The sequence below is a fragment of the Marmota flaviventris genome, chromosome 3, assembly GCF_047511675.1.
Source record: "Marmota flaviventris isolate mMarFla1 chromosome 3, mMarFla1.hap1, whole genome shotgun sequence".
NCBI lineage: Eukaryota > Metazoa > Chordata > Mammalia > Rodentia > Sciuridae > Marmota > Marmota flaviventris.
The window spans coordinates 63,852,294-63,875,799 of record NC_092500.1 but is presented as its reverse complement, the minus strand read 5'-3'; the positions used below and the strand labels follow the sequence as shown (position 1 = coordinate 63,875,799).

At 46.4% G+C, this 23,506-nt stretch overlaps 1 protein-coding gene across 1 annotated transcript; it reads left to right on the top strand.

The window, feature by feature from the left end:
• Positions 1–605: 605 nt before the first annotated feature.
• Positions 606–22,021, top strand: Espl1 (extra spindle pole bodies like 1, separase). Its single transcript, XM_027949692.2, has 31 exons — positions 606–680; positions 1,280–1,371; positions 1,554–2,612; positions 2,881–2,985; positions 3,150–3,270; positions 5,102–5,238; positions 6,618–6,811; positions 8,094–8,333; positions 8,553–8,697; positions 8,796–8,934; positions 9,168–9,307; positions 9,879–10,013; positions 12,109–12,228; positions 13,391–13,562; positions 13,943–14,071; positions 14,197–14,353; positions 14,877–14,986; positions 15,315–16,306; positions 16,635–17,007; positions 17,204–17,365; positions 17,927–18,140; positions 18,239–18,429; positions 18,938–19,065; positions 19,174–19,296; positions 19,744–19,899; positions 20,012–20,182; positions 20,294–20,398; positions 20,550–20,665; positions 20,841–20,924; positions 21,259–21,423; positions 21,698–22,021. Exons 2-31 carry the CDS (start codon positions 1,291–1,293, stop codon positions 21,897–21,899), a joined length of 6,366 nt encoding a protein of 2,121 aa, XP_027805493.1. The 5' UTR covers positions 606–680; positions 1,280–1,290; the 3' UTR covers positions 21,900–22,021.
• The last annotated feature ends 1,485 nt before the right edge of the window (positions 22,022–23,506 follow it).

Genomic DNA, 23,506 nt, shown 5'->3' with positions numbered 1-23,506 from the left:
AAAAACAAAACAACTGGGATGAAAAATTCCGGTGAATGAACTGTCCTAGTTCTTCACCTCAATCACAACCTCTTCCCAACCCTACCCTTTATCCTATATCAAAGAGCACTAGATCCCATATTCCTCATTCAATCAACAGAAGTAATAAGGCTGGAAGGCAGCGAGAATGGGCACTAGCGCTGGAGGTCGTTATAGTACTCATTTCTTTGACCCCCTAATACCGTATTTATAAAGGATTCCGTAGAAGGTTACACCCCCTTGTTTTCCTAGTAACCAAAAGGCGTGAATTTCCAAACAAGTTTTTTGTTGTAATCTAATCTAATTCCCTTCTCTTAAAATTCAAACACCTGCCGCAGCTCAGAACTAAAGCGAGAAGGTGGCGAAGATCTGGCCTTCCCGATAGCGAAGAAGAGGGCAATAACTGAGGAACTCAGCCCTGACTGGGAGAAAAGGGGTGACACGCGCCCCCAAGAGGCCTTCCTTCTCAAAGATGCAGTCCACCACGCCGGCTGGAGTCACGTGACGGGCAGCGGGGCGGGTAAACTACAACTCCCAGAACGCCGCGCGGCCCGTCGGCGTTAGGCGCTCTTGTTGATTGGCTGCTGGAAATATTTGAAAGGAGGGGCTGGCGCGGAAAGCGAAGATTATTTTAGAGATCCTTGTGGAGCACTGATCTGGAAGTGAGTCCTAGAAGGAGAGTTACTTTGGGTGCGGTAAGGCTTGGAGGGGCTCGTGAACGTGTGTTCGCGCCGAGTTGTATGGGTTTCTCAGCGCTGACTTTGGGGAGAGGCGCCGGCAGCTCTTCGAAAGTTTGGGACGTCCTGATGGGCGCCATAGAATTTGGTGGAGGCCTAAGGCGTCGAATGGCGGAGTAGTGAGTACGCGTATCGGCCTGAAGAAAGGGAGAGAGGAAGCCTGGCGTCCTGTCATCGCTTTTTCCGGAAAGGATTTTTTTTTTTTTTCTTTTACTACTGGGGATTGAGCCCAGGGCCTCGTGCATACTAGGCAAGCACCCTACCTCTGAGCTACATCCCCAGCTCTTTTTATTTTATTTTGAGACAGGGTGTCACTAAATTGTGCAGGCTGGCCTTGAACTTGCAAATCTCCTGCCTCAGCTTCCCGAGTAGCTGGGATTACAGGGGTGTGCCACCAAGCCCAGTTTTCCGGCTAGGATTTCTTATGGAACCTTTGCCTAATATCTGCCACTGCCTTCAAGTCCTCTTTGTTAGCTCCATTCCAAATCTTTTCTGCCATTTCTAATCTGTTTTCTTTTCCGTAGCTTTCTGCACCATGAGGAACTTAAAAGGAGTCAACTTTGGGACTCTGCTAAGCAACCAGAAGAAGGCTGAAGAGTTGCTGCCTGACTTGAAGGTGGGGGTGTTGTTGTCTAGCTCAGGACACACCTGGCTTCCCAAGCTCAGCTGTTTTGTGTTTTGCCTTATTTTGAAGAGATGGATAAGTAGAGGAACTTCTCTGGAGCAAACTCATTCTTAGTTCTTTTCCCTACTTATTTCTCATCTTTCCTAGCCTCATGCATCTTTCTTTTTTCCTAGGAGTTCCTGTCCAAGCCACCAGCTGGTCTTCCTAGCAACCGATCTGATGCTGAGAAGAGACAGATTTGTGATGCCATCCTGAGGGCTTGCAACCAGCAGCTGACTGCCAAGCTAGCTTGCTCTGGGCACCTGGAGAGCCTACTGGAGCTGGCAAAGCTGGCCTGTGATGGCTACTTGATGTCCACCCCCCAGCGTCCTCCCCTCTACTTGGAACGCATTCTCTTCATCTTACTGCGGAATGTTGCTTCTCAGAGAAGCCCAGAGGCTATGCTTCACCTTGCCCAGCCCCTCCATGCTTGCTTGGTGCAGTGCTCTCAACAAGCTGCACCCCAGGATTATGAGGCCGTAACTCGGGGCAGCTTTTCTCTGCTTTGGAAAGGAGCAGAATCACTGTTAGAGCGGCGAGCTGCATTCTCGGCTCGTCTGAAGGCCTTGAGCTTCTTAGTACTCTTGGAAGATGAAAGTACTCCCTGTGAGGTTCCTCACTTTTCCTCTCCAACAGCTTGTCGAGTAGTTGCTGCCCATCAGCTATTTGATGCTAGTGGGCATGGTCTAGATGAAGCAGATGCAGATTTTTTAGATGACATGCTCTCCAGACATGTGATTGGAGTCTTGGTCAATCAAGAAAGTGGCTCTCATTGCCCTCTTTCGCCCCAGAGGGCCCTCTGCCTTTTGGAGCTCACCTTGGAACAGTGCCGTCGCCTCTGCTGGAGCCACCACCATGAAAAGGCCACTGGTGCAGTGGAGAAGGCACATGAATACCTAAGGAATACCAATCTAGCCCCCAGCCTCCAGCTATGCCAGTTGGGTGTTGAACTGCTGCAAATTGGGGAGGAAGAATCTCAGGCAGTGGCCCCGCTTCTGATAAAGGCATCAGCTGTCCTGAACAACAGTATGGGGATGCCATCATCTCCTCTCCGGGCATTGTATGACACCTGCCAGTTCTTCCTTTCAGGCCTGGAGCGAAGCATCAAGAAGCGCTATGGACTGGATGCTATTCTGAGCCTCTTTGATTTTCTTGGAGGGTATTGCTCTCTTATCCGGCAACTGCGGGATGGGGTGAGTTAAGGACCTGGAGATAGGGCGGGATGTGGATCTGTGAATTTAATACAAGTCTAGAATCTGGCAAGATCTGGTTCCTCTTTGTTAAACTGCTCTCTGGATTATGCCTGGCATGCAGCCTAATCTATCCTAAGAGGTTTATGGCCCCTCCCAATGTCCTTCCTCCTCCCTGAGCTGTGTCAACTCTCTAGAACTCTGGGGAGTCTTCAGCTTGAAACTTACTTCATCTCTGCTCCTAAAACCCACCTTCCCCTTCTTTCCTTAGGTCCATGGGGACTGTACCAAGCAGCAGCAGTCTTTGCTTCAGATGCACTTTCAGGGTATTCACCTCTACACTGTGATGGTTTATGACTTTGCTCAAGGCTGTCAGGTACCATCTGGGAATGAAGGAATCTGAACAGGGGCTTATGGTCTTGGGTTGCTCTTCGGGAGAGCTCTGGGGTGGTGTTTTGGCTTTGAGTGTGGAGTGGGGTGAAAGTCACCTTGGACCTGGCATGACTCCTCTCACCCTCAAGCCCCTTCTTGTCACTTTAGGTAGCTGATTTGGCTGATCTGGCCCATCTAGTGGAGAGTTGCAAATCTACTGTTGTCTGGATGCTGGAGGCCTTAGAAGGTCTGTCAGGCCGAGAGCTGACTGACTACCTGGGGATGACTGGTTAGTGCCCTGGGCCCAGATACAGGGTTCTTGGGAGGGTCATCACTCCTTAGGCAGATGAATAGTACTTGATGGATCGTTCTGGCCACTGAGGGGGCTCTTTGTCGCTTAAGGAGGCAGTAAAAGAGGTGTTTATAAGGATCAGTTGCTTTTTATACTAGTGAGCAGGCTAAAGAACAGGCATTATTTTTTTTTTTTTCCCTCCCCTCATTGACTTCGAAATTTGATTTGGTGTTTATTTTGGGAAAAATGTGCTGAGGCTGAGACAGGAGGATTGCAAATTCAAAGCCAGCCTCTGCAACTTAGTAAGACCCTGTCTTAAAATTAAAAATAAAAATGACTGGGAATATTGCTCAGTGGTTAATCACTCCTGGGTTCCATCCCTGGTACCAAAAAAAAAAAAGAAAAGTCTGTATGTGCCATGCAACTTTATGACCTTTGTATTTAAATTTTAAAGAACATTTCTAACTGTTGGTAGTGACTCACACCTGGAAACCCAGCAACTCTGGAGGCTAAGGCAGGAGATTGCAAGTTCAAGGCCAGCCTCAGCAATTTGGCAAAACTCCCATTTCAAAATTAAAAATAAAAAGAGCTGGGGGTGTATCTCAGTGGTAGAGTGCCACTGGGTTTAATTCCCCTGTAGCAACAAACAAAAAATAAATAAATAAAAAGAATTGAGGATCTAGTCCAGTAGTAAAGTGCTCCTAGGTTTAATTCCCAGTAACAAAAATAATAATAATTGAATTATCAATATGTTAGAATGTAATAAAAAATATAGGAGGAGGGATAACTGGGTGCAATGGTACATGCCTGTATCCCAGCTACTTGGGAAGCTGAAGCAGGAGGATTGTGAGTTCAAGACCAGCTCAGCAATATAACAAGGCTCTAAGTAACTTAGGGAGATCCTGTCTGAAAATTTAAAATAAATAAATAAATAAATAAATAAATAAGGGCTGGGGATATAGCTCAGTGGTAAAGTACCCCTGAGTTCAATCCATAGTACCTGCTCCCCTCACCCCCATAAAAATATCCCATCTACTTGGGACAATGAAATAGAAGGCTCACAAGCTTAAGCCTACCTTGGGCAACTTAATGAGATCCTTTCTCAAAATATTTTTTAAAAGGGGCTAGAGATGTAGCTTAGTGGAAAAACACTTGTCTAGCATGCATGAGACTCTGAACTCAATCCCCAGTACTTCATTAAAAAAAAAAAAAGCGTGGTGTGGGGGAAGTAAAGCAGGATTAGAAAGGGATTTAGGAGTTCATGGGTGAGGGGGCAAGTTACCATCTGAAGTCAGAGATTCTGGGCAGGTCTCATACAAAGAGCCATGTGAGCAAAGACTTGGAAGAAGGAAGGGAGCTAGCCATGTTGAAAGCTGGGAAAGAACATCTCTGCCAAAGGAAGCAGAGCCAAGTCCCTGAGGCAGAAGGGGTGTATTTGAAGAATATCAAGGAAGTTTGTGTGGCTTTGGTGGAGTGAGAGAAGGAGAAGGTGAGAGACAGACCAGAATGTTTCCCCTTAAATGCTGATCTTGGAGCATGGAGTGAGACTGGCATGGGAGAAGAGATTGGTCTTCTGTGGAAATGAGGACTCAGCCCTAGTAAAACAAGAATGAAAGGGCTGGTGGTATGGGTTCACTTAATTGGAATGGAGGGCAGAGGGTGACTTGGAGTAGGTTGGGGGGCTGCCCCTCTCTCATTCCCTAGTGATAGGGATGCCTGTCTGATCTGGAAGCTGCAGTGCTGACACCAGGTTGAACTTCTCTTTACCTCTCCAGCAAGACAGGGCAGTGGGAATCATTCCTGTGGTTAACTTTCTTTTCCCCTGCAGCCTCCTACACCAGTAACTTGGCCTATAGTTTCTATAGTCACAAGCTGTATGCTGAGGCCTGTGTTGTCTCTGAACCATTCTGTCAGCAGCTGGGCTTGGCAAAGCCAGGCACGTATCCTGAGGTGCCTCCTGAGAAGGTAAGAGGGAATAAGAAGGGCAGGAAGGGAGGTTATGTAGTAGGGGCTTGAGTAATGTCAAAGGGTGGGATGGGACCCTGCCTTGAAGTAGGGGGATTAGGAGCTACATGTTTGTAGCATGGGGCAGTACTTCCCAAATCTCACTTGTTCCGTTACTTCATTTTTTTCTTTAGATTAATTGACTTTTTATATTTAGTCTTGTCTTAAGCTGGTGGTTCATAACCTGGCTGCATTAAATCACCTCAGTGAATTTTTTTTTTTTTCTTTTTGGTGATACTGAGGAGTGAACCCAAGAGTGTTCTACTGCTGAGCTACATCCCCGGCCCTTTTTATTTTTTAAGACATGATCTTGCTAAGTTGCCAAGGTTGTCCTCAAACTTGTGATCTTGTGTCTCAACCTCCCAAGTCTCTAGGATTATGGGTGTGCACCAGTGTGCTCAACTCTGAGTGAACTTTAAAAATTTCTCATTCCTGCTGGGCAAGATGGTGTGTGCCTGTAATCCCAGTGACTCAGAGGCTGAGGCAAGAGGATCATAAGTTTGAGGCCAGCCTTGGCAACTTAGGCCCAGTCTCAAAAAATAGGGGAGGGGCTGAAGATGTAACTCAGTGGTAGAGTACCCCTGGGTTCAATTTTCAATCTTAAAAAAAAAAATAAATAAATCCTGCCCCAAGTTAATTGCATCAGAATTTCTAGTACTGGACCTCAGGCATCTACATATTTTAAAAGCTTTCCCCAAGATGGTCCTTTGCACCAATGTCTTAAACAAGAATACCTGTGAAATGGTAGGTTGGCTGGATAGGCAAGTGTGGTAAAGGACTTTGGGTTTCATGTCAAGTGAGGCAATGAGTGTCTAAAGGATTTAAGTGGAGGCCCTACATTAGATTCTCATTTAAATTGCTCTGGCATCCCTGTGGCAAAACTGGGTAATCAGGCTGCTATTGCACCCTAGGCAGGAAAGGGTGGCTTGAGCTGAACCAGCTGTGCAAGGGATGAAAAGAAGCAGATGGGTATAAAAAGTTAAGGTTTAACCTGGTAAGTGACTGGCTGGGAAGGAGAAAAGAGAAGGAAGAGCTAGGATGGTATTGCATTTCTGACTCAGCACAAGGCAGTTCCAGTTGCTGAGGGAGGATTACAGGAGGAAAAGCAGGTCTTCAAGGATGTGGGTGATGACTATAGGGAAGGTTGGGATGGAAACCTATCAGTCTGAGATCACCCAGGTGTTTAATTTTCAGATATCTTCTGATGAAGGTGGGAGTGGAGCAGGAGGACCACCTGACAATCCCCCATCACGGGGTGCATGTGCTTATAAACATATCCTCCCACTGCACACATTCACCTGTTCCTCCCTCCAGCTTGGTCTATCCCTGTCTCCTGTCAGTTGCATAGGTGCTTCCTGCTGCACGTAGAGAGTTTGAAGAAAATGGGCAGACAGGCCCAGGGCTGCAAGATGGTGACCTTATGGCTGGCAGCTTTGCAGTCCTACAGCCTAGAACACATGACTGAGCCAGTCACTTTCTGGGTTCGAGTCAAGATGGATGCTGCCAGGGCTGGAGACAAGGAGCTACAACTGAAGTGAGTTGCTCCATGGATCGGGTGGCTTTTTGTTCTCATGGTTGTGTCCCTTAATCTTTATATCTGAGAAAGGCAGTGATTCCTTTATTAGTTATGCATTGAGTGCCTACTGTGTGTCAGCCATTATCCTACGTACTTGGGGTATGGTAGTATATTTGTGGAGTTTATATTCTCCTTGCAGAAATATAAAAAGCAAGTATATTTCATAGTTTCATGAAGACAAACTGATTTGCTAAAAGAGGGAGCAACTTTTTTTTGTTTTCTACTGGGGGATTGAACCCAGGTGTGCTTAACCACTGGGCCACATCGCCAGCCCTTTATTCTTTTATTTTGAGGCAGGGTCTTGCTAAGTCACTGAGGCTGGCCTTGAACTTGCAATCTTTCTGCCTCAGCCTCCCAAATCTCTGGGATTAGAGGCATACTCTTCCATGCCTGGCAAGGGAACAACTGTAGATGAGCCTTTTGGAAGAAGTGATAAATGAGACCTGAGGATGTGGAGGAATCTACTATTTAAAGATTTCAGGCTGGGGTTGTGGCTCAGCAGTAGAGCACTCACCTAGCGCGTGAGAGGCCCTGGGTTCAATCCTCAGCACCACATAAAAATAAATGAATAAATAAATAAAAACAGAGGTATTGTGTACAACTAAAAGAAATAAATATTAAAAAAAAAAAAAAAAAATCTCAGGCCGGGTTCATTAGTAGCATAGGTCTGTAATCCTAGTACCTCAGAAGACTGAGGCAGGGACTGAAGCCTCAGCAACTTAGCAAGGTCCTTAGCAATTTAGCAAGACCCTTTCTCAAAATAAAAATAATAAATAAAAAGAGCTGGGGATGTGGCTCAGTGGTTAAGCACCCCTGGGTTCAATCACTGGTAACAAAAAAAAGAAGAAGAAAGAAAAGAAATCTCGGGGAAGAGAATTCCTTTTAGAGAAAGTAGTAAATACAAAGGCTCCAAGATGAGAACAAGCTTGGGAACAGCTTGAGAAAGCCAGCATGTTGGAAGAATGTGGCATGGGGTATAGGGTAGGAACCATATGGAATGAGGTGGTCAAGGTGGGCAAAGGCAGAAACACATAGGGCTTTATAGGTCATGGGTATTGGATGTGATTCTTAGTGCAGCCCACTGCAGTATATTAAAAAAAGGAAAAATGCTATCCATTTAGAGTTTTAAAGTCACAAATAAGCTTAGAGAAGTCTAAGCCAAAACTGGGACTCTTTGCTATTGGTGCAGAGTTTTCATGCTTTCCAGAATCTTCTCTAGTGCTAAACCTCCCTTTCTCAGGACTCTGCGAGACAGCCTAAATGGCTGGGACCCAGAGACCCTGGCCCTCCTGCTGAAGGAAGAGCTGCAGGCCTATAAGGCAGTACGGGCTGATACTGGACAGGAACGCTTCAATGTCATCTGTGACCTGCTGGAGCTGAGTCCTGAGGAGACACCGGCTGGGGCATGGGCACGAGCCACTCACCTGGTGGAACTGGCTCAGGTGCTGTGTTACCATGACTTTGCCCAGCAGACTGACTGGTGAGAAGGAATAACTGGTGAAGCCACTCTTGCTCCTTGTCTTGGTCCTCTTATTCTCTTTAGGGTCCATTTTCCTCTCTGTTGCTTAGTGTCCACTCATTTTGTGGGCATGGAAGCTCATTCAAATGATTCTAGCTATTGCTGTTGCAGAACAGGCCCTTTCCAGGGTGCTGTGGTCAGTACTTATTGTGGGCTCAGCCTAAGTACATCTTCTTACAGCTCTGCCCTAGATGCTATCCAGGAAGCCCTGCAGCTCCTAGAGTCTGTGAAGCCCAAGGTGCATGCCAAAGATCAACTTCTGGATGATAAAGCACAGGCCTTGCTGTGGCTCTACATCTGTACCTTGGAGGCCAAAATGCGGGAAGTAAGTGAGGTTGAACAGAACTGTGTGTGGGAATCATTTGCCCTGGGCTCCCAGTAAGCTGGTACCAGCTCTGTTTTTACCTTGATCTACCCATCCAGGGTATTGAGAGGGATCGAAGAGCCCAGGCTCCCAGTAATCTGGAAGAATTTGAAGTCAATGACCTGAACTATGAAGATAAACTCCAGGAAAATCGTTTCCTGTACAGTAACATTGCCTTCAACCTGGCTGCAGATGCAGGTGAGGGCAGTAAACACAGTGTGGCATGGACATCTCCTTTGTGGTTTCTTTAAAGCAGAATAAGGACTCCCTAGTATGGGAAATGCTGGCATTGTTGTGGGGAGGTGGGTGGTAAGGTAGGGAGGCAGAGGTTTAAGGGTAGAGAGAAATAAGGGCAGAGGATGTTATGAAGAAAGCCATATTCTCTGAGATGGCCCATGCACTGAAGGTGGTCACTTTCTTCCAAATTATAGCTCAGTCCAAATGCCTGGACCAAGCCCTGGCCTTGTGGAAGGAGTTGCTTACACAGGGGCAGGCCCCAGCTGTGCGATGTCTCCAGCAGACAGCAGCTTCACTGCAGATCTTAGTGGCCCTCTATCAGCTAGTGGCAAAGGTAATGAATGGGACAGGGCATTGATGGAAGCATTTGAAACAAGGGTAAGTCAGAAACTGAGCTTCTTGGGCCTATGAACCTGCTAAGAATCACTGCACATAAAAGAGCTTTGTTAACTATGAGCTTTCAGCCATTTTTAGCACAGGGAAGGGTAACTCAGCCCTAAATTTGAGTCTGGGCTCTACCACATATCTGTTATGTGTGTTAACTTAGACAAGCAACTTAACCTATGTGAGTCTTAGTTTCCTGTGCTGTAACATTGGGATTAGAAGTTGCTATGAAGATTAAATGAGTCAATGCATGTAAACTTCTTGGTACGGGTGCCTGGCACATAATAAGCACTCAGTAAGTCCTGGCTATTGCTGGTGATTGGAATGTAGGCTTTAAATCAAAAGAAGTAGGGTGGTTTGCAGGATCCCCCAAAATGACTGATGGTTCTCTATGTGTAGCCACATTCTATCCAGGCCCCAAAGTCAGATTGCTGCCCAAGGTCCCAGTGGGTCAGGGAATGGAGGGTAGAAATGGAAGCTTGCATGGCAGCAGAGTCAACTTGCTATTTCTGGTTGCCCAGCCTCTGCAGGCTCTGGAGGCTCTCCTGCTTCTTCGGATTGTTTCTGAGAGACTAGAGGACCATGCAAAGGCAGCTGGCTCCTCCTGCCACCTCGCCCAGCTCCTTCTGAGCCTCGGCTGTCCCAGCTATGCCCAGGTGAGTACCAGTCATTCCAAGTCTAGAGGCTATAGGTGACACATGGCTTTATAAGCCCATCTTTTCCCTGAGAAGATAGGATACTGAAGGAGCAGCTTCTCCCCCTTGTACCCCATTGTTGGACTGCTGTAGACTGTGGAGTGTTGAGAGGTGACTATGGGGAGAAGCAGTTTTTTTACTTCTTAGTAAAAGGACTGATTGATCATAGGTCTTAACTATGGCTCCAGGAAGCTGCCCATCCTGCATTTCCCAAATTGTTTCCTTTGCCCTAGTTGGTGCTTCATCCATCCTGGTTAGCTGTCACAATGTCTCCTAGTTGGTCTTTCTTGTCTTCAATTTCTCCCTTTATTTATTTTTTTTTTTTTTGTGGTGCTAGGGATGGAACCCAGGGCCTTGCACATGCTAGGCAAGAGCTCTGCCATTGAGCTACATCCCTAGCCATTTCTCCTTTTGCAACTTGATCTTCTACCACTAGTAGGAATTGGTCTGATCTTATGTCTTTCTTGCTGAAAAGATTTTCATGGCTTTTCTGTTACCTAAAGAATACTATCCAGACCCTACTGCACATCTTTTTTTTGGGAAAGGAGTACTGGGGATTGAACTCATTGCTCTGCCACCATGTTACTCCCAGCCCTTATTTTTTTTGAGATAGAATCTCACTAAATTGTTGAGGTTGTTACTAAGTTGGCCTTGAACTTGTTATCCTCCTATCTCAGCCTTCTGAATAACTGTGATTACAGGTACCATACCCAGCTCTATTGTAGTTTTTTCTGTTCTAGTTCATGCTTTTTCTTCTACCTCCTCCCATGAATCTTTTGCCAATACTTACTGGTTACTTTATGTTTATTGTTTGTCCCTCTATCTTCAGTTATGTTGATTTCTCCACCTGAAATGCACCTCTTTCCTCAACCTTCCTTTTTTGATTCAGTGAACTTCAACTTTTTTTTTTTTTAAATAATGTTGTAGATCAGTTGTCACCTTTTTTTTTTTTTTTTTAATTTTTGGCGGACACAACATCTTTGTTTGTATGTGATGCTGCAGATCGAACCTGGGCCGCACGCATGCCTGGCGAGCGCGCTACCACTTGAGCCTCATCCCCAGCCCAGTTGTCACCTTCTTCATAAAGCTTTTTTTTAAGTACTAGGAATTGAACCCGGGGTGCTTTATCACTAAACTATATCTCCCACCTTTCTTGTATTTTATATTGAAACAGGATTTCCCAAAGTTGCTGAGGCTGGTCACAAACTTATAATCCTCTTGCCTCAGCCCCCCACTAGTAACTAAGATTACAGATAAAGCATTTTATACATCTATTTCTTAAAGGACAAAATCAACCATTTTCCTGGGTCTTCCTGCCATTGAATAGCACTCATGGCATTTTTTCAAGATTATATACATATGCCTGTTTCTCCACTCCTTTCGACCTATTGGATGGCGAGAAAAGTTATTAGAAGGTTCTGTACATTTTTTCCATCTAATAGGAGGAAACATAAACTTGTATTTATTTGCTTCTTTCCTTTAGAAAGAATTTTCTTTCTTTCTTTTTTTTTTTTTTTAAAGAGAGAGGGAGAGAGAGAGAGAGAGAGAATTTTTAATATTTATTTTTTTAGTTATTGGCGGACACAACATCTTTGTCTGTATGTGGTGCTGAGGATTGAACCCGGGCTGCACGCATGCCAGGCAAGCACGCTACCACTTGAGCCACATCCCCAGCCCTAGAAAGAATTTTCTAGCATGGTAATCAACTGTTAGATGAAAATTTCAATGAGCAAACAATTTTTAAGAAGACTGTAACAGGGTTGTGATTGTGGCTCAGTGGCAGAGCACTCACCTACCATGTGCGGGGCCCTGGGTTCAATCCTCAGCATCACATAAAAATGAATAAATAAAATAAAGGTATTGTATCCAACTACAACTAAAAAACAAATTTTAAAAAAAAGAAAACTATAACATTTGAAATAATGTAATATTCAATTGGCTTTGTAAACATTTTCTTGTGAATGCTTCACTTCACTTTAATTTGAAGAACCTAGCTTCTTCAAAGAACCTAGTTTCCTCACTAGCATGTTCACATACCCTCTGACTGCTTCTTCAGGTGTACCTGGAAGAGGTGGAATCAAACCTGAAGCATCTCGATCAGACCACTGACACATACATGCTCCTTTCCCTCACCTGTGATCTACTTCAAAGTCACCTCTACTGGACTCACCAGAAGGTATATTTTCTTTTTTCTAGTGGTGGGGATCAAAACCAGGGCCTTGCACATGCTAGGCAAGCAGTCCACCCCTAAACAACACCCCCAGCCCCATTTCTCACTTTCTTAAAAGCCCCAGAGGGCCTGAGTATTACAAAGATTTTAGGATTTTCAGGATATTTGGGTTCTGAGATTTCCCTGGAGCTAGGCAATATGCTGCTGACCTGAAGAAGCAGTAGAAGTTTCCTAGCCTTGCCCTTGTTAGTCTCTTCTAGTTAAAATATTATCTTTTTCATTGGTTTGCAGTTTTTAGAGTGACGAGGGGGACTAGAAACTGGGAAAAGAGTGGTCCTCGGAAGGTACCAAAGCCCTATACTAGAAAGCCAATGGAATCCAAAACACCTGAGTTTTCTCCCAAACTAGCTGTGTGTTTGTCAAGTCTTGTACCCTCTCAGGCTTTAGTTGTTTTTGTTGTTGTTTCTGGCGTGTGTGTGTGGAGGGGGGTACCTGGGATTGAACTCAGGGACACTCTACCACTGATCCACATTCCCAGCCCTGTTTTGTATTTTTATTTAGAGACAGGGTCTCATCGAATTGCTTAGCACCTTGCTGTTGTTGAGGCCTAGTTTTTCTTTCTTTCTTTTTTTTTTTTTGTGATGCTTGGGATTGAACCCAGGACCTTGTGCATGCAAGGCAAGCACTCTACCAACTGAGCTATATCCCCAGCCTCTATTTTTCTTTTTTTCCATTTTTAAATTGAGAGGATTGGCTTGGCATGGTGGCACAGTCATATAATCCCAGCAACTTGGGAGGCTAAGACAGAAGGATTGCAAGTTCAAGGCCAGCTTTAGCAACTTAGCGAGACCCTCTCTCAGAATAAAAAATGAAAAGGACTATGGGCTGGGGCTGGGGCTCAGTGGTAGCACACTTGCCTGGCAAGTGTGAGGCACTGGGTTCAATTCTCAGCACCACATATAAATAAATAAAATAAAGGTCTATCAACAACTAAAAAAGAAAGAAAAGGACTAGGGATGTAACTTAGTGGTAGAGTGTCCCAGGTTCAGTCTCTAGTACCAAAGGGGGTGGGAGGGAAGCAAGGAATTGGGCCACATGACCTGCAAAGGGATCCCAAGCTCCAAAATCCATATCTGACTGCTCTCCTTTGGCCCTTTGTCTCACTCAGGTGGATGAGGGTGTCTCTCTATTGCTGTCTGTCCTTCGGAATCCTGCCCTCCAGAAGTCATCCAAGGCTTGGTACTTGCTGCGCGTCCAAGCCCTGCAACTGCTGGCTCTCTACCTTAGCCTCTCATCGAACAGCCTCTCAGATGTCCTGCGGGAGCAGCTCTGGGCACAAGGTGAAATAGTAGAGCAGATGGCCCTTCTTGGATAGGCATAGTTTGTTGTCAGCTTTTTTCAGCCCTTGTTCCCTCTGCTGTCCAACCATATGCAGCAGCCTACCTTGGATCTACACAGAATAGACCTGGAATAGCAAATGAGTTTTGCTTCACCTGGTACCTCTTATTTATAATAAGTAAGGACTATTTGGAATACTAAACTAGAGAGAATTCTGTGATCCCATGGGATCTTAGAGGGAAAGAATTCTATGATTAACTAGCTCTGTCTTCCTTGGGTGAAGAAGGAAAAGAGCAGTAGCATGCTTTGCTATCTTACTGGATGAATGTGGCAGAGTGCTGGACACAATACTTTCCTCCGTTTTCCACCCTACCCACCACAGGCTGGCAGACACCTGAGACAGCACTCATAGACTCACATAAGCTCCTTCGAAGCATCATCATCCTGCTTCTGGGTAGTGATGTACTCTCTATTCAAAAAACACCCGTGGAGACATCATTTCTGGACTATGGTGAGTGAGGAAGAGAGCAGGGCCCTGTGGAAATAGATGGGCCAGACAGTGGGGCTGGCAGTTTTGTCTCCTTAGGATCCAAATTGTGGCTGAGTATTAAGGTCTTGACTCTTCCTTTACTACAGGTGAAAATCTGGTACAAAAATGGCAGGTTCTTACAGAGGTGCTGAGCTGCTCAGAGAAACTGGTCTGTCGCCTGGGCCACCTAGAGAGTGTGAGCGAAGCCAAGGCCTTTTGTTTGGAGGCTCTGAAACTTACAACAAAGCTGCAGCTGCCTCGCCAGTGAGTGGGGGGCCTAAGAAGATGCAAATTCTGCCCCTTAGTGCCATGCATTCCTGACCATGAATTCCCAAACTACTCTAAACATTACATGATACATTTAGAGGGGTTAATGAAAGAAGGCATTCCATGGCTAAGTGGGAAATGCTGAGTTAATCATGGCTGGATGTTTTATTCCCTACAGGACTCTGCATCTCCTTTAGGATGCTAATATGCCTTGTAAATCTCCAAAGGAAGTCTAATATGTTGCCTTTCCCTAAGTTTAGTTGCCTATGGTTTTTTTTTTTTTTTTTTTTTTTTTTTTTAAGGAATACAGTTGAGAAATCCTGTCCTAATGCACAAGGATGAGTTGGGATGAGATAGAAATATAGAGGGGTTTTCCCCAGGGAGTATAGAAGTCAGCTTTAGGGAGTGTAGAAGGCCTCCTAGAGGCAGGGAAAGACAATGATGGCTCTGCTTTGAAAAGGAGCAAGATTCCAGGAAACTAAGGCTTCCAGTCATGGGTTCTATCTCCTCTCCCAACAAGGTGTGCCCTGTTTCTGGTGCTGAAGGGTGAGCTGGAGCTGGCCCGCAGTGATATCGACCTCTGTCAGTCTGACCTGCAGCAGGTTCTGTTCCTGCTTGAGTCTTGCACAGGTGAGCAGTTGTGTGGCCTGCCTGTAGATGGTGGGTAGCACACAAGCTGTAACATGTCACCATGTAAAAAGGTTTAGTTCTCCCCAACATCTTTTTTTTTGTTTTGTACTGGGAATTGAACCCAGGGGTGCTTTACCACTGAGCTAAGTCCCCAGCCCTTTTTTAAACAGGGTCTTGTTAAGTTGTTGAAGGTCTCATTAAAGTGCTGAGGCTGGCTTTGAACCTGTGATCCTCCTGCCACAGCCTCCTGAGTCACTGGGATTACAAGCATGTGCTATTGCACCTGGCTTTTTTCCCTAGTTTTGTAATTCTTCTGTTCTCTCCCTAGAGTTTGGTGGGGTGGCCCAGCATCCAGACTTTGTGAAGAAGGTCCACCTGCAGAAGGGGAAACAACAGGCCCAGGTCCCACATCCCCCACAGCTCCCGGAGGAGGAACCCTTCCTCAAAGGCCCTGCTCTGGAGCTTGTGGCCACTGTGACTAAGGAGCCTGGCCCCAATGTACCTTCTACAAATTCCTCCCCAGTCCTGAAAACCAAGCCCCAGCCCAGCCCTGGCTTCCTGTCCCACTCACCCACCTGTGATTGTTCACTGTGTGCCAGCCCTGTCCTCTCTGTGGTCTGTCTGCGCTGGGTGTTGGTCACAGCGGGGCTGAAACTGGCCATGGGCCATGAGGCCCAGGGTCTGGATCTGCTGCAGTTTGTGCTAAAAGGTTGCCCTGCAGCTGCCAAGCGTCTCAGTCAAGCTCTCCAAGTTTTCCTGAGTCACAAAGTTCCCCCTACTTCCATCCCAAGCCTCTTGGATGAGATCTTGGCTCAGGCATACACACAGCTGGCATTAGAGGGCTTGAGCCAGCCATCAAACAAGAGCCTGAGGAAGGTCGTAGAGTTGGGGCTGAAGTTCATGACAACGCGAATACACCACCTGGAGCCTTGGAAAGCCAACCTGCTCTTGATTCAGGCCCTTTTGAACCTGGGTAGCCTCAGCTGCTGCACTACTCAACTTTTTGCAAGCTCTTGGGGATGGCAGCCACCATTAATAAAAAGTCCTCCAGGCCCAGAGCCCTCAAAGACTCGGAGCCAAAAGTGTTCAGGACGAGGGCGCCAGAAGATATCCTGTGCTCCCCTTTCCCTCCATAATACCTCTCAGAAAGGTCTGGAAGGTGGAGGACCACCCTGTACACCTAAGCCTGCAGGCCACGTCAGGCCAGCTGGCCCTCGTGTTCCTGTTCCCTTCACTGTGTTTGAAGAAGTCTGCCCTACAAAGAAGCCTGAGGTTCCCCAGGCACCCAGGGTACATCACAGGGTCCAGACGCGCCTCAAGGTGAAGTGGGACTGTGATTAGGTGGTTTTGGGGGGAGCAGTCCTGGAAGAGAGGGTTTTGCAAAGCAGTGTTCCTATAGAATAGCTCCCCAGGGCCCTTCCATTTTTCATTATGCTTCCTTCCCTTTCTCATCCTTCCTCCTCATCTTCCGTCCGCCCAGTTCCACCTTGAACCCTAGAAGTCATTGCCTGAATTAGGAGAGGCAGGTGTAATATGGGAAGTCTTCCAAAGGCCTGGGTGATGGTGCCTGCTGGCATTCCACAGTGCCACCTGCTGTTAAAAGATGTTATTGAAAGCCCCTTGGCCTTTCTCCCTTTCTCTGATCCAGGTAAACTTCAGTGATGACAGTGACTTGGAAGACCCTGTTTCAACTGAAGCAAGGCTTGTGGAGGAACCTAAAAGACGGGGCACTGCTTCCCGGGGCCGAGGCCGGGCTAGGAAGGGCCCAAGCTTGAAGACAGATGCAGTGGTTGCCTCAAATAGTGTTCCTGGAAACCCTGGTCTGAACAGTAGGAGTCGGAGGGCCAAGAAGACGGCATCAAGACATTGTGAAGAACAGGATCCCCAGATGGCCCTTTATGACCAGGCCAGGCAAGGTACTGAGGTCATGAGGGCCATCCCTGAGGAGGAGCTGGATGACAATAGGATGGAAATGAGCTTTGAGACTCTTAGAGGCTCAGATGGGGAAGACTCAGCCCCAGGTAAGATGGCAAGGCATGAGAGGTAGAGGGTGTGTGGGATTTTTGTTTTTGTTTTGGGCAGGGGGAGATGTCCCTGGGGCCAAAGCAGTCTAGGAAGAAAAATTATTTTGTTAGCTCTCGGGCTAGACTGTAGCTCCAGGGAACAAAGAGAATGACAGGAGAAGGACTCCATAAAAAAGGCATGCTCTCTTCCCAGGTGGGAAGGCACCAGCTCCTGGCTCTGATGCAGCCGTAGGAGAATGTGAGGTGTTGAGACGAGATTCTAACAAGGAGGAGTTGCCCATGCCAGGCCCAGAGAAAGGGAACAACAGGGACTTCGGTCCTTGGCTCCAGCTCCCCTCAGAACCTGTAGCCATTGGTGAGTATACCAACCATTGAAGTTTGGTTACTTGGAGAGAGCTGAGCTTCTTGGTCCCTTGTTCCTTATGTCTTTCTATTCTGTCTCGTTTTGGCTTTGGATCCCCCCTGCACCCAGTTGAATCTCACCATTCTGTGTAGTAACTTGGTTGAATCTCACCATTCTGTGTAGTAACTTAACCTCTCTGAACATCTATTTCCTTCCCCGTCCAATGGGTCATAGGGAGGACTGAATGAGTTGATGCCTGATAATTGCATAGTACCCCACTTGGAACATCACCTTTCATGAATGATAGCTGCTTTTTTTTTTTTTTTTTTTCCAGTTGTAGATGAATGCAACATCTTTAATAAATAAATTATTTATTTATTCTTTTGCAGTGCTAAGGATTAAACCCAGTGCCTCACTCATACTAGGCAAGCACTCCACCACTGAGTCCCAGCCCCAGCCCGATAGCTGCTTTTTTCCATGTGGGCGATTATGTAGGGACTCCTTCTTGGAAGTTTTCTTTCTCTTTCTGAAATAGAGAATTCATCTTTAACAAGAGTATCAACCTTCCTCTAGGTCTTTCAACCTTGGATTCCATATGTGACTCACTGAGTGTTGCTTTCCGTGGGATCAGTCACTGCCCTCCTAGTGGACTCTATGCCCACCTCTGCCGCTTCCTAGCCTTGTGCCTGGGCCACCGGGATCCTTATGCTACCGCTTTCCTTGTTGCGGAGTCTGTCTCCATCACCTGTCGCCACCAGATGCTCACCCACCTTCATAGACAGCTCAGGTGAGTGCTCACCATCACTGAGGCTCATGCTGGGCAAACTGCAGAGAGGGCTGAGACTTTGAAGGAGAGGAGCTCACTCCAACTTGTGTTGTCTGCAGCAAGGCTCAGAAGCACCGTGGATCACTCGAACTGGCAGACCAGCTGCAGGGGCTGAGCCTCCAGGAAAAACCTGGAGATGTCCCCCTGGCCTGCATCCAGCGTCTCTTTTCCTTCAGGACTTCAGAATCTCACCACTTCCCCAAGCCTGAGAAGGAGAGTTTCCAGGAGCTCCTGGGTCTGATCCCCAGTGGTACGGTGGTAGGGGAGCTGTTCTGTCCTCTTCCGTATCCTCTTACTGAGTTGGGTGGAGGAGTTTAAAGCATTGGTCAGTTTATATAAATTTGCATTCCTTATGTCATACCTTTCATCTGTTAGCCATTTGTTTCTGTCATCAAACAAACATCCCCTGAATCAGGAAGTCTTGTTTTTAACCTCAACTTTGGTTTACCAGAAAATTCTTGTCTTTTTTCAGATCTGAGTTCAGTTGTCTGGGGTCTTCCTATACTTACATAAAACACCCAGACAGGTGATTTGAGTGCTTTACTCTGTGTAGGGACTTTGTTGTAGGGGACACAAAGAAGTACAAGTTCCCTGTCCCTAGGGAAATGTTAGGGCAGGAAAAAGTACCTGAACATCTAGTAATCAGGAAAGACTTCTTGGAATTGTCTTGAGAGATGGATAGGAGTATTGCATGCAGAAGATAGGGACAGGAATTCTCATAACTATTGACATGATCTTGAGTGTGTCCTGTGTGTCAGGGGTGACTGTCTGTGTGTTGGCTCTGGCTACCCTCCAGCCTGGAAACGTCGGTAACACCCTTCTGTTGACCCGACTGGAAAAGGACAATCCCCCAGTCACTGTGCAGATCCCCACTGCCCAGAGCAAGGTAGGGTTCTCTGTGGCCTCTGATCAAGCCGTTCATATCTTGTGGTTGGGGGATAGAGAAATGGTGATCCCTAGGTGAGCCAAGATCTTGCAACCCCATCACCCACAGTTCCCACTGAGTTTGGCCCTGAGAGAGTTTGATGCCATCCAGAAGGACCAGAAAGAGAATAGCAGCTGTACTGACAAGCGAGCATGGTGGACAGGGCGGCTTGCACTGGACCGCAGGATGGAGGTGTGTACTGGGAGGACGGCACTCAGGCCTGCCTCAGAAATGACCCAGGGGTTGCCAGTACTTTCCCTGGCAGAGGTCCTGGGTCAATGCTGAGCTACTTCAAGTTCTTTCTGAAAGTGTAGGCCTCAATAAAAATTATCACTTGGGGAGGGTTTTAAATAATAAGAACTCCAGAGTTGAAGGGGATATGACAATTGAGTGTTTAAAGATACACAGAAACAAAAAAAAGCTTCCTGGCTTTAGCTTTCATTGCCCACCTGTTCATATCTGTCACATTGTTGTAGTGATCTATAATGATCTAGATTTTTAACCTTTTATGACTGGTAGGAAGGTAAGTAAGACAAATAAACATATTAGAAAACCCCTTTCCTCATGTCCAGAATGTCGATGCCTATGGGGAAAGAAATCCAACTTCTTCTCTAACTGAAGTCTCTATCGCACTCCTAGGATCTCATCACTTCTCTAGAGAAGCACGTGTTGGGTTGCTGGAGGGGGCTGCTGCTGCCATCCAGTGAGGAGCCTGGCCCTGCCCAGGAGGCCTCCCGCCTACAAGAGTTGCTGCAGGAATGTGGATGGAAATATCCTGACCCCAATCTGCTGAAAGTGAGTTCAGGAAGCAGAGAGGGAAGCCATTGTACTTGGTTCTTTCACCCCAGCCCCAGTGAGTGAAGACGGATGGCAGCTAAGGCACCCATTAACTGCTGCTCCCCTACAGGTTGTTCTCAGTGGTGCCAGTATTCTCACTGCCCAGGACATTCAGGCCCTCGCCTTCGGGCTGTGCCCCACTCAGCCAGAGCGAGCCCAGAAGCTCCTGAGTGAAGTAGTAGGGCGTTTACAGGGCCAGATGGCACCAAGCAATAGGCACCTTGTCTTGGTGCTAGACAAGGTAAGGAGTAGGACAGAGGGGTGGTGTCTAGTGGGTAATGGTTATCAGCTAACCCCAGGCTCCTGCTTATACCTGGCTCAGGACAGTAACCTCGGAGTGCTTTTTATCCAGGACCTGCAGAAGCTGCCATGGGAAAGCATGCCCAGCCTCCGTGTACTGCCTGTAACCCGGCTGCCTTCCTTCCGCTTCCTGCTCAGCTACTCCATCATCAAAGAGGTGGGGTTTGGAGGGTAGGGGTCTGGGGACGATTGGCAGAAAGAGCAAAGAGTCTTAGTAATGGATCAAACAGGAAGAAGGGCTTACAGTTTACTGGAGGTCAGGTCTTCTGCTGAAACCAGGGTCCTAATCACCAGTATCTTTTCCTTAGGGTGGGGCTTCGGCAGTGCTGAGCCAAGGGGTGGATCCTCGAAGTACCTTCTATGTCCTGAACCCTCACAATAACCTGTCAAGCACAGAGGAGCAATTTCGAGCCAATTTTAGCAGGTCAGGGGGGTGAAGGCAAAGGGCGTATGGGGAATGGTAGAGATTAAATACAGGGACAAAGTGCCTTTTCTCCAGAATCGGTGGTTGCGGCCCACCTTCTGTCTACTGTTTCTCTGTTTGCCACATGACCCCTGCTGTATAGTTCCCTATTCTTACTCCTACTTTTTCCTTTCAGGGAAGCTGGCTGGAGAGGGGTGGTCGGGGAAGTGCCAAGCCCTGAACAAGTGCAAGCAGCCCTGACAGAGCATGACTTATATATGTGAGTGCTTAGGACATGGAGGTGGAGAGGGGCAGTCCCAAGGATAGTATCACCATGGGTTGCTTTGTTCCTTTCTTTTTTTTTTTTTTTTTTTTTTAAAGAGAAAGTGAGAGACAGAGAGAGATTTATTTTTTTAGTTTTTTTTTTTTTTTTGGTGGACACAACATCTTTGTTTGTACGTGGTGCTGAGGATTGAACCCGGGCCACACACATGCCAGGCAAACGTGCTACCGCTTGAGCCACATCCCCAGCCCTGCTTTGTTCCTTTAGAGCCTCTGGAACCATAGGCAAAAGCCTGTAGGTCAATACTTACCTCACTTCCTTTCTGCCGTAGCTATGCAGGGCATGGAGCTGGTGCCCGCTTCCTTGATGGGCAGGCCGTCCTGCGGCTGAACTGCCGGGCAGTGGCTCTGCTATTTGGCTGCAGCAGTGCAGCCTTGGCTGTTCATGGAAACCTGGAGGGAGCTGGCATTGTGCTCAAGTACATCATGTCTGGCTGGTGAGGCTCCAGGGGTGAAACCTGTCCCAAGGCATTAAGACTCCTGCCCCCCACCCAGGTTCTTTCCCACTGAATCCCTCTGCTTTTATGCCCCACCTGCCTACCAACCTATTTCCCTGGCATGTCTTAGCCCTCTTCTATCCTTCTAGAATGATGGGCCAAGGAGCTCTTCATTGGCACAATCTCTTTCTCTGCACCCATCACCATCAATCATACTTCCAAGTATATTCTGTTATAGAACCTTTACTTTGTATTATTTCTTCTCTTTTCCCAGCCCATTATATCTAGGTAATCTCTGGGATGTGACTGACCGAGACATTGACCGCTACACAGAGGCTCTGTTACAGGGCTGGCTTAGAGCAGGCCCAGGAGCCCCACTTCTCTACTACATCAACCAGGCCCGCCAGGCTCCCCGACTCAAGTATCTTATTGGGGCTGCACCTGTAACCTATGGCTTACCTGTCTTTCTGCGGTAACACCTTGGTAGAAGCCATGTGATTGTTTTACCAATCTTAAATTTAACGCTTAGTGATTTTCCCCAGGATTTTATATAAAATATTTCCTTTTAATTTAATAAAGATATATCATTTAAACCCCATTTTGTGTAGTGTGTCTGAGAACCATCTAAAGACAAGACAGCTTCTTCCCTTCCGCTGTGTGGTAGGTACCATAACTAGACAAATAGCTTGCAGGAGTTCAAGGGTTTTGTTTTTTGTGGTACTGAGCATTAAACCCAGTGCCTTGGGCATGATGGGCAAGCACTCTACCGCTGAGCTACATTCCCTACCCTTTTTAAATTTTTATTTTGGGACAGGGTTTTGCTAAATTGCCTGAGCTTGGCTTGAATTTGTGATCCTCTGGCCTCGGCTTTCTAAGCAGCTGGGATAATGGGTGTGCAATGCAGCAGACTTAAGAGTTCAAGTTGAGAGCTTTGGGGAAGAAAAAAAAAAAAAAACAAAGCCACAGGACAAAGCTGGGCCTGGCTGTGCCTCAGCTGGAGGAGAGAGCAATGAAAATATTGCAAGTGCATTTTGGAAGGACAGTGATGGGCCCATTGAGAGGCTCAATGTTTCAGTTGCTCTGCCTTCCTCCTACATGATGTTAGGGGTGGTTCCTCTCTTTTCCCTATAGCTGCTACACTTATCAGTACCAGTACTTTAGTAACAGATTCTGTGGGGTTCTACTACTTATGTGGCTTTTGTCTCCCATCTAAACTATTAAATTCCTGGAAAATACATTTTACATTTTATACTCTCATGTGTCCCTCCTAGCAAGCATATAGTAACACATTTTTTAAAACACACATATGTGTCTATGTGTGTGTGTGTGTATATATACACACATATATAGTTTTCTCTTTTTAGTTGTCAATGGAGCTTTATTTTTTAGTTGTAGATGGACATAACACCATTTATTTTATTATTTTTTATTCTAATTTGTTATATATATGACAGCAGAATGCATTATAATTCATATTATACATATAGAGCACAATTTTTGTTAACCTCTGGCTGTATACAAATTAGAGTCACACTATTCATGTCTTCATACATGTACTTAGGGTAATGATGTCCATTTCATTCCACCATCTTTCCTACCCCCATGCCCCCTCCCACTCCCTCCCTCCCCTTTGCTCTATCTACAGTTTGTCTAATTGTCCTGTGCTTCCCGCCCCCCTCCCGCCACAACCTCATTATGAATCAGCATCCTTATATCAGAGAAAACATTTGGCATTTGTTTTTTTGGGATTGTCTAACTTCATTTCGCATTATATTCTCCAACTCCATCCATTTACCTACAAATACCAAGATTTTATTCTCTTTTAATGCTGAATAGTATTCCATTGTGTATATATACCGCATTTTCTTTATCCAGTTATCAACTGAAGGGCATCTAGGTTGGTTCCACAGTTTAGCTATTGTGAATTGTGCTGCAATAAACGTTGATGTGGCAGCACCTCTTCGTATGCTGTTTTTAAGTCTTTTGGGTATAGACCAAGGAGTGGGATAGCTGGGTCAAATGGTGGTTCCATTCCCAGCTTTCCAAGGAATCTCCATACTCCTTTCCATATTGGCTGCACTAA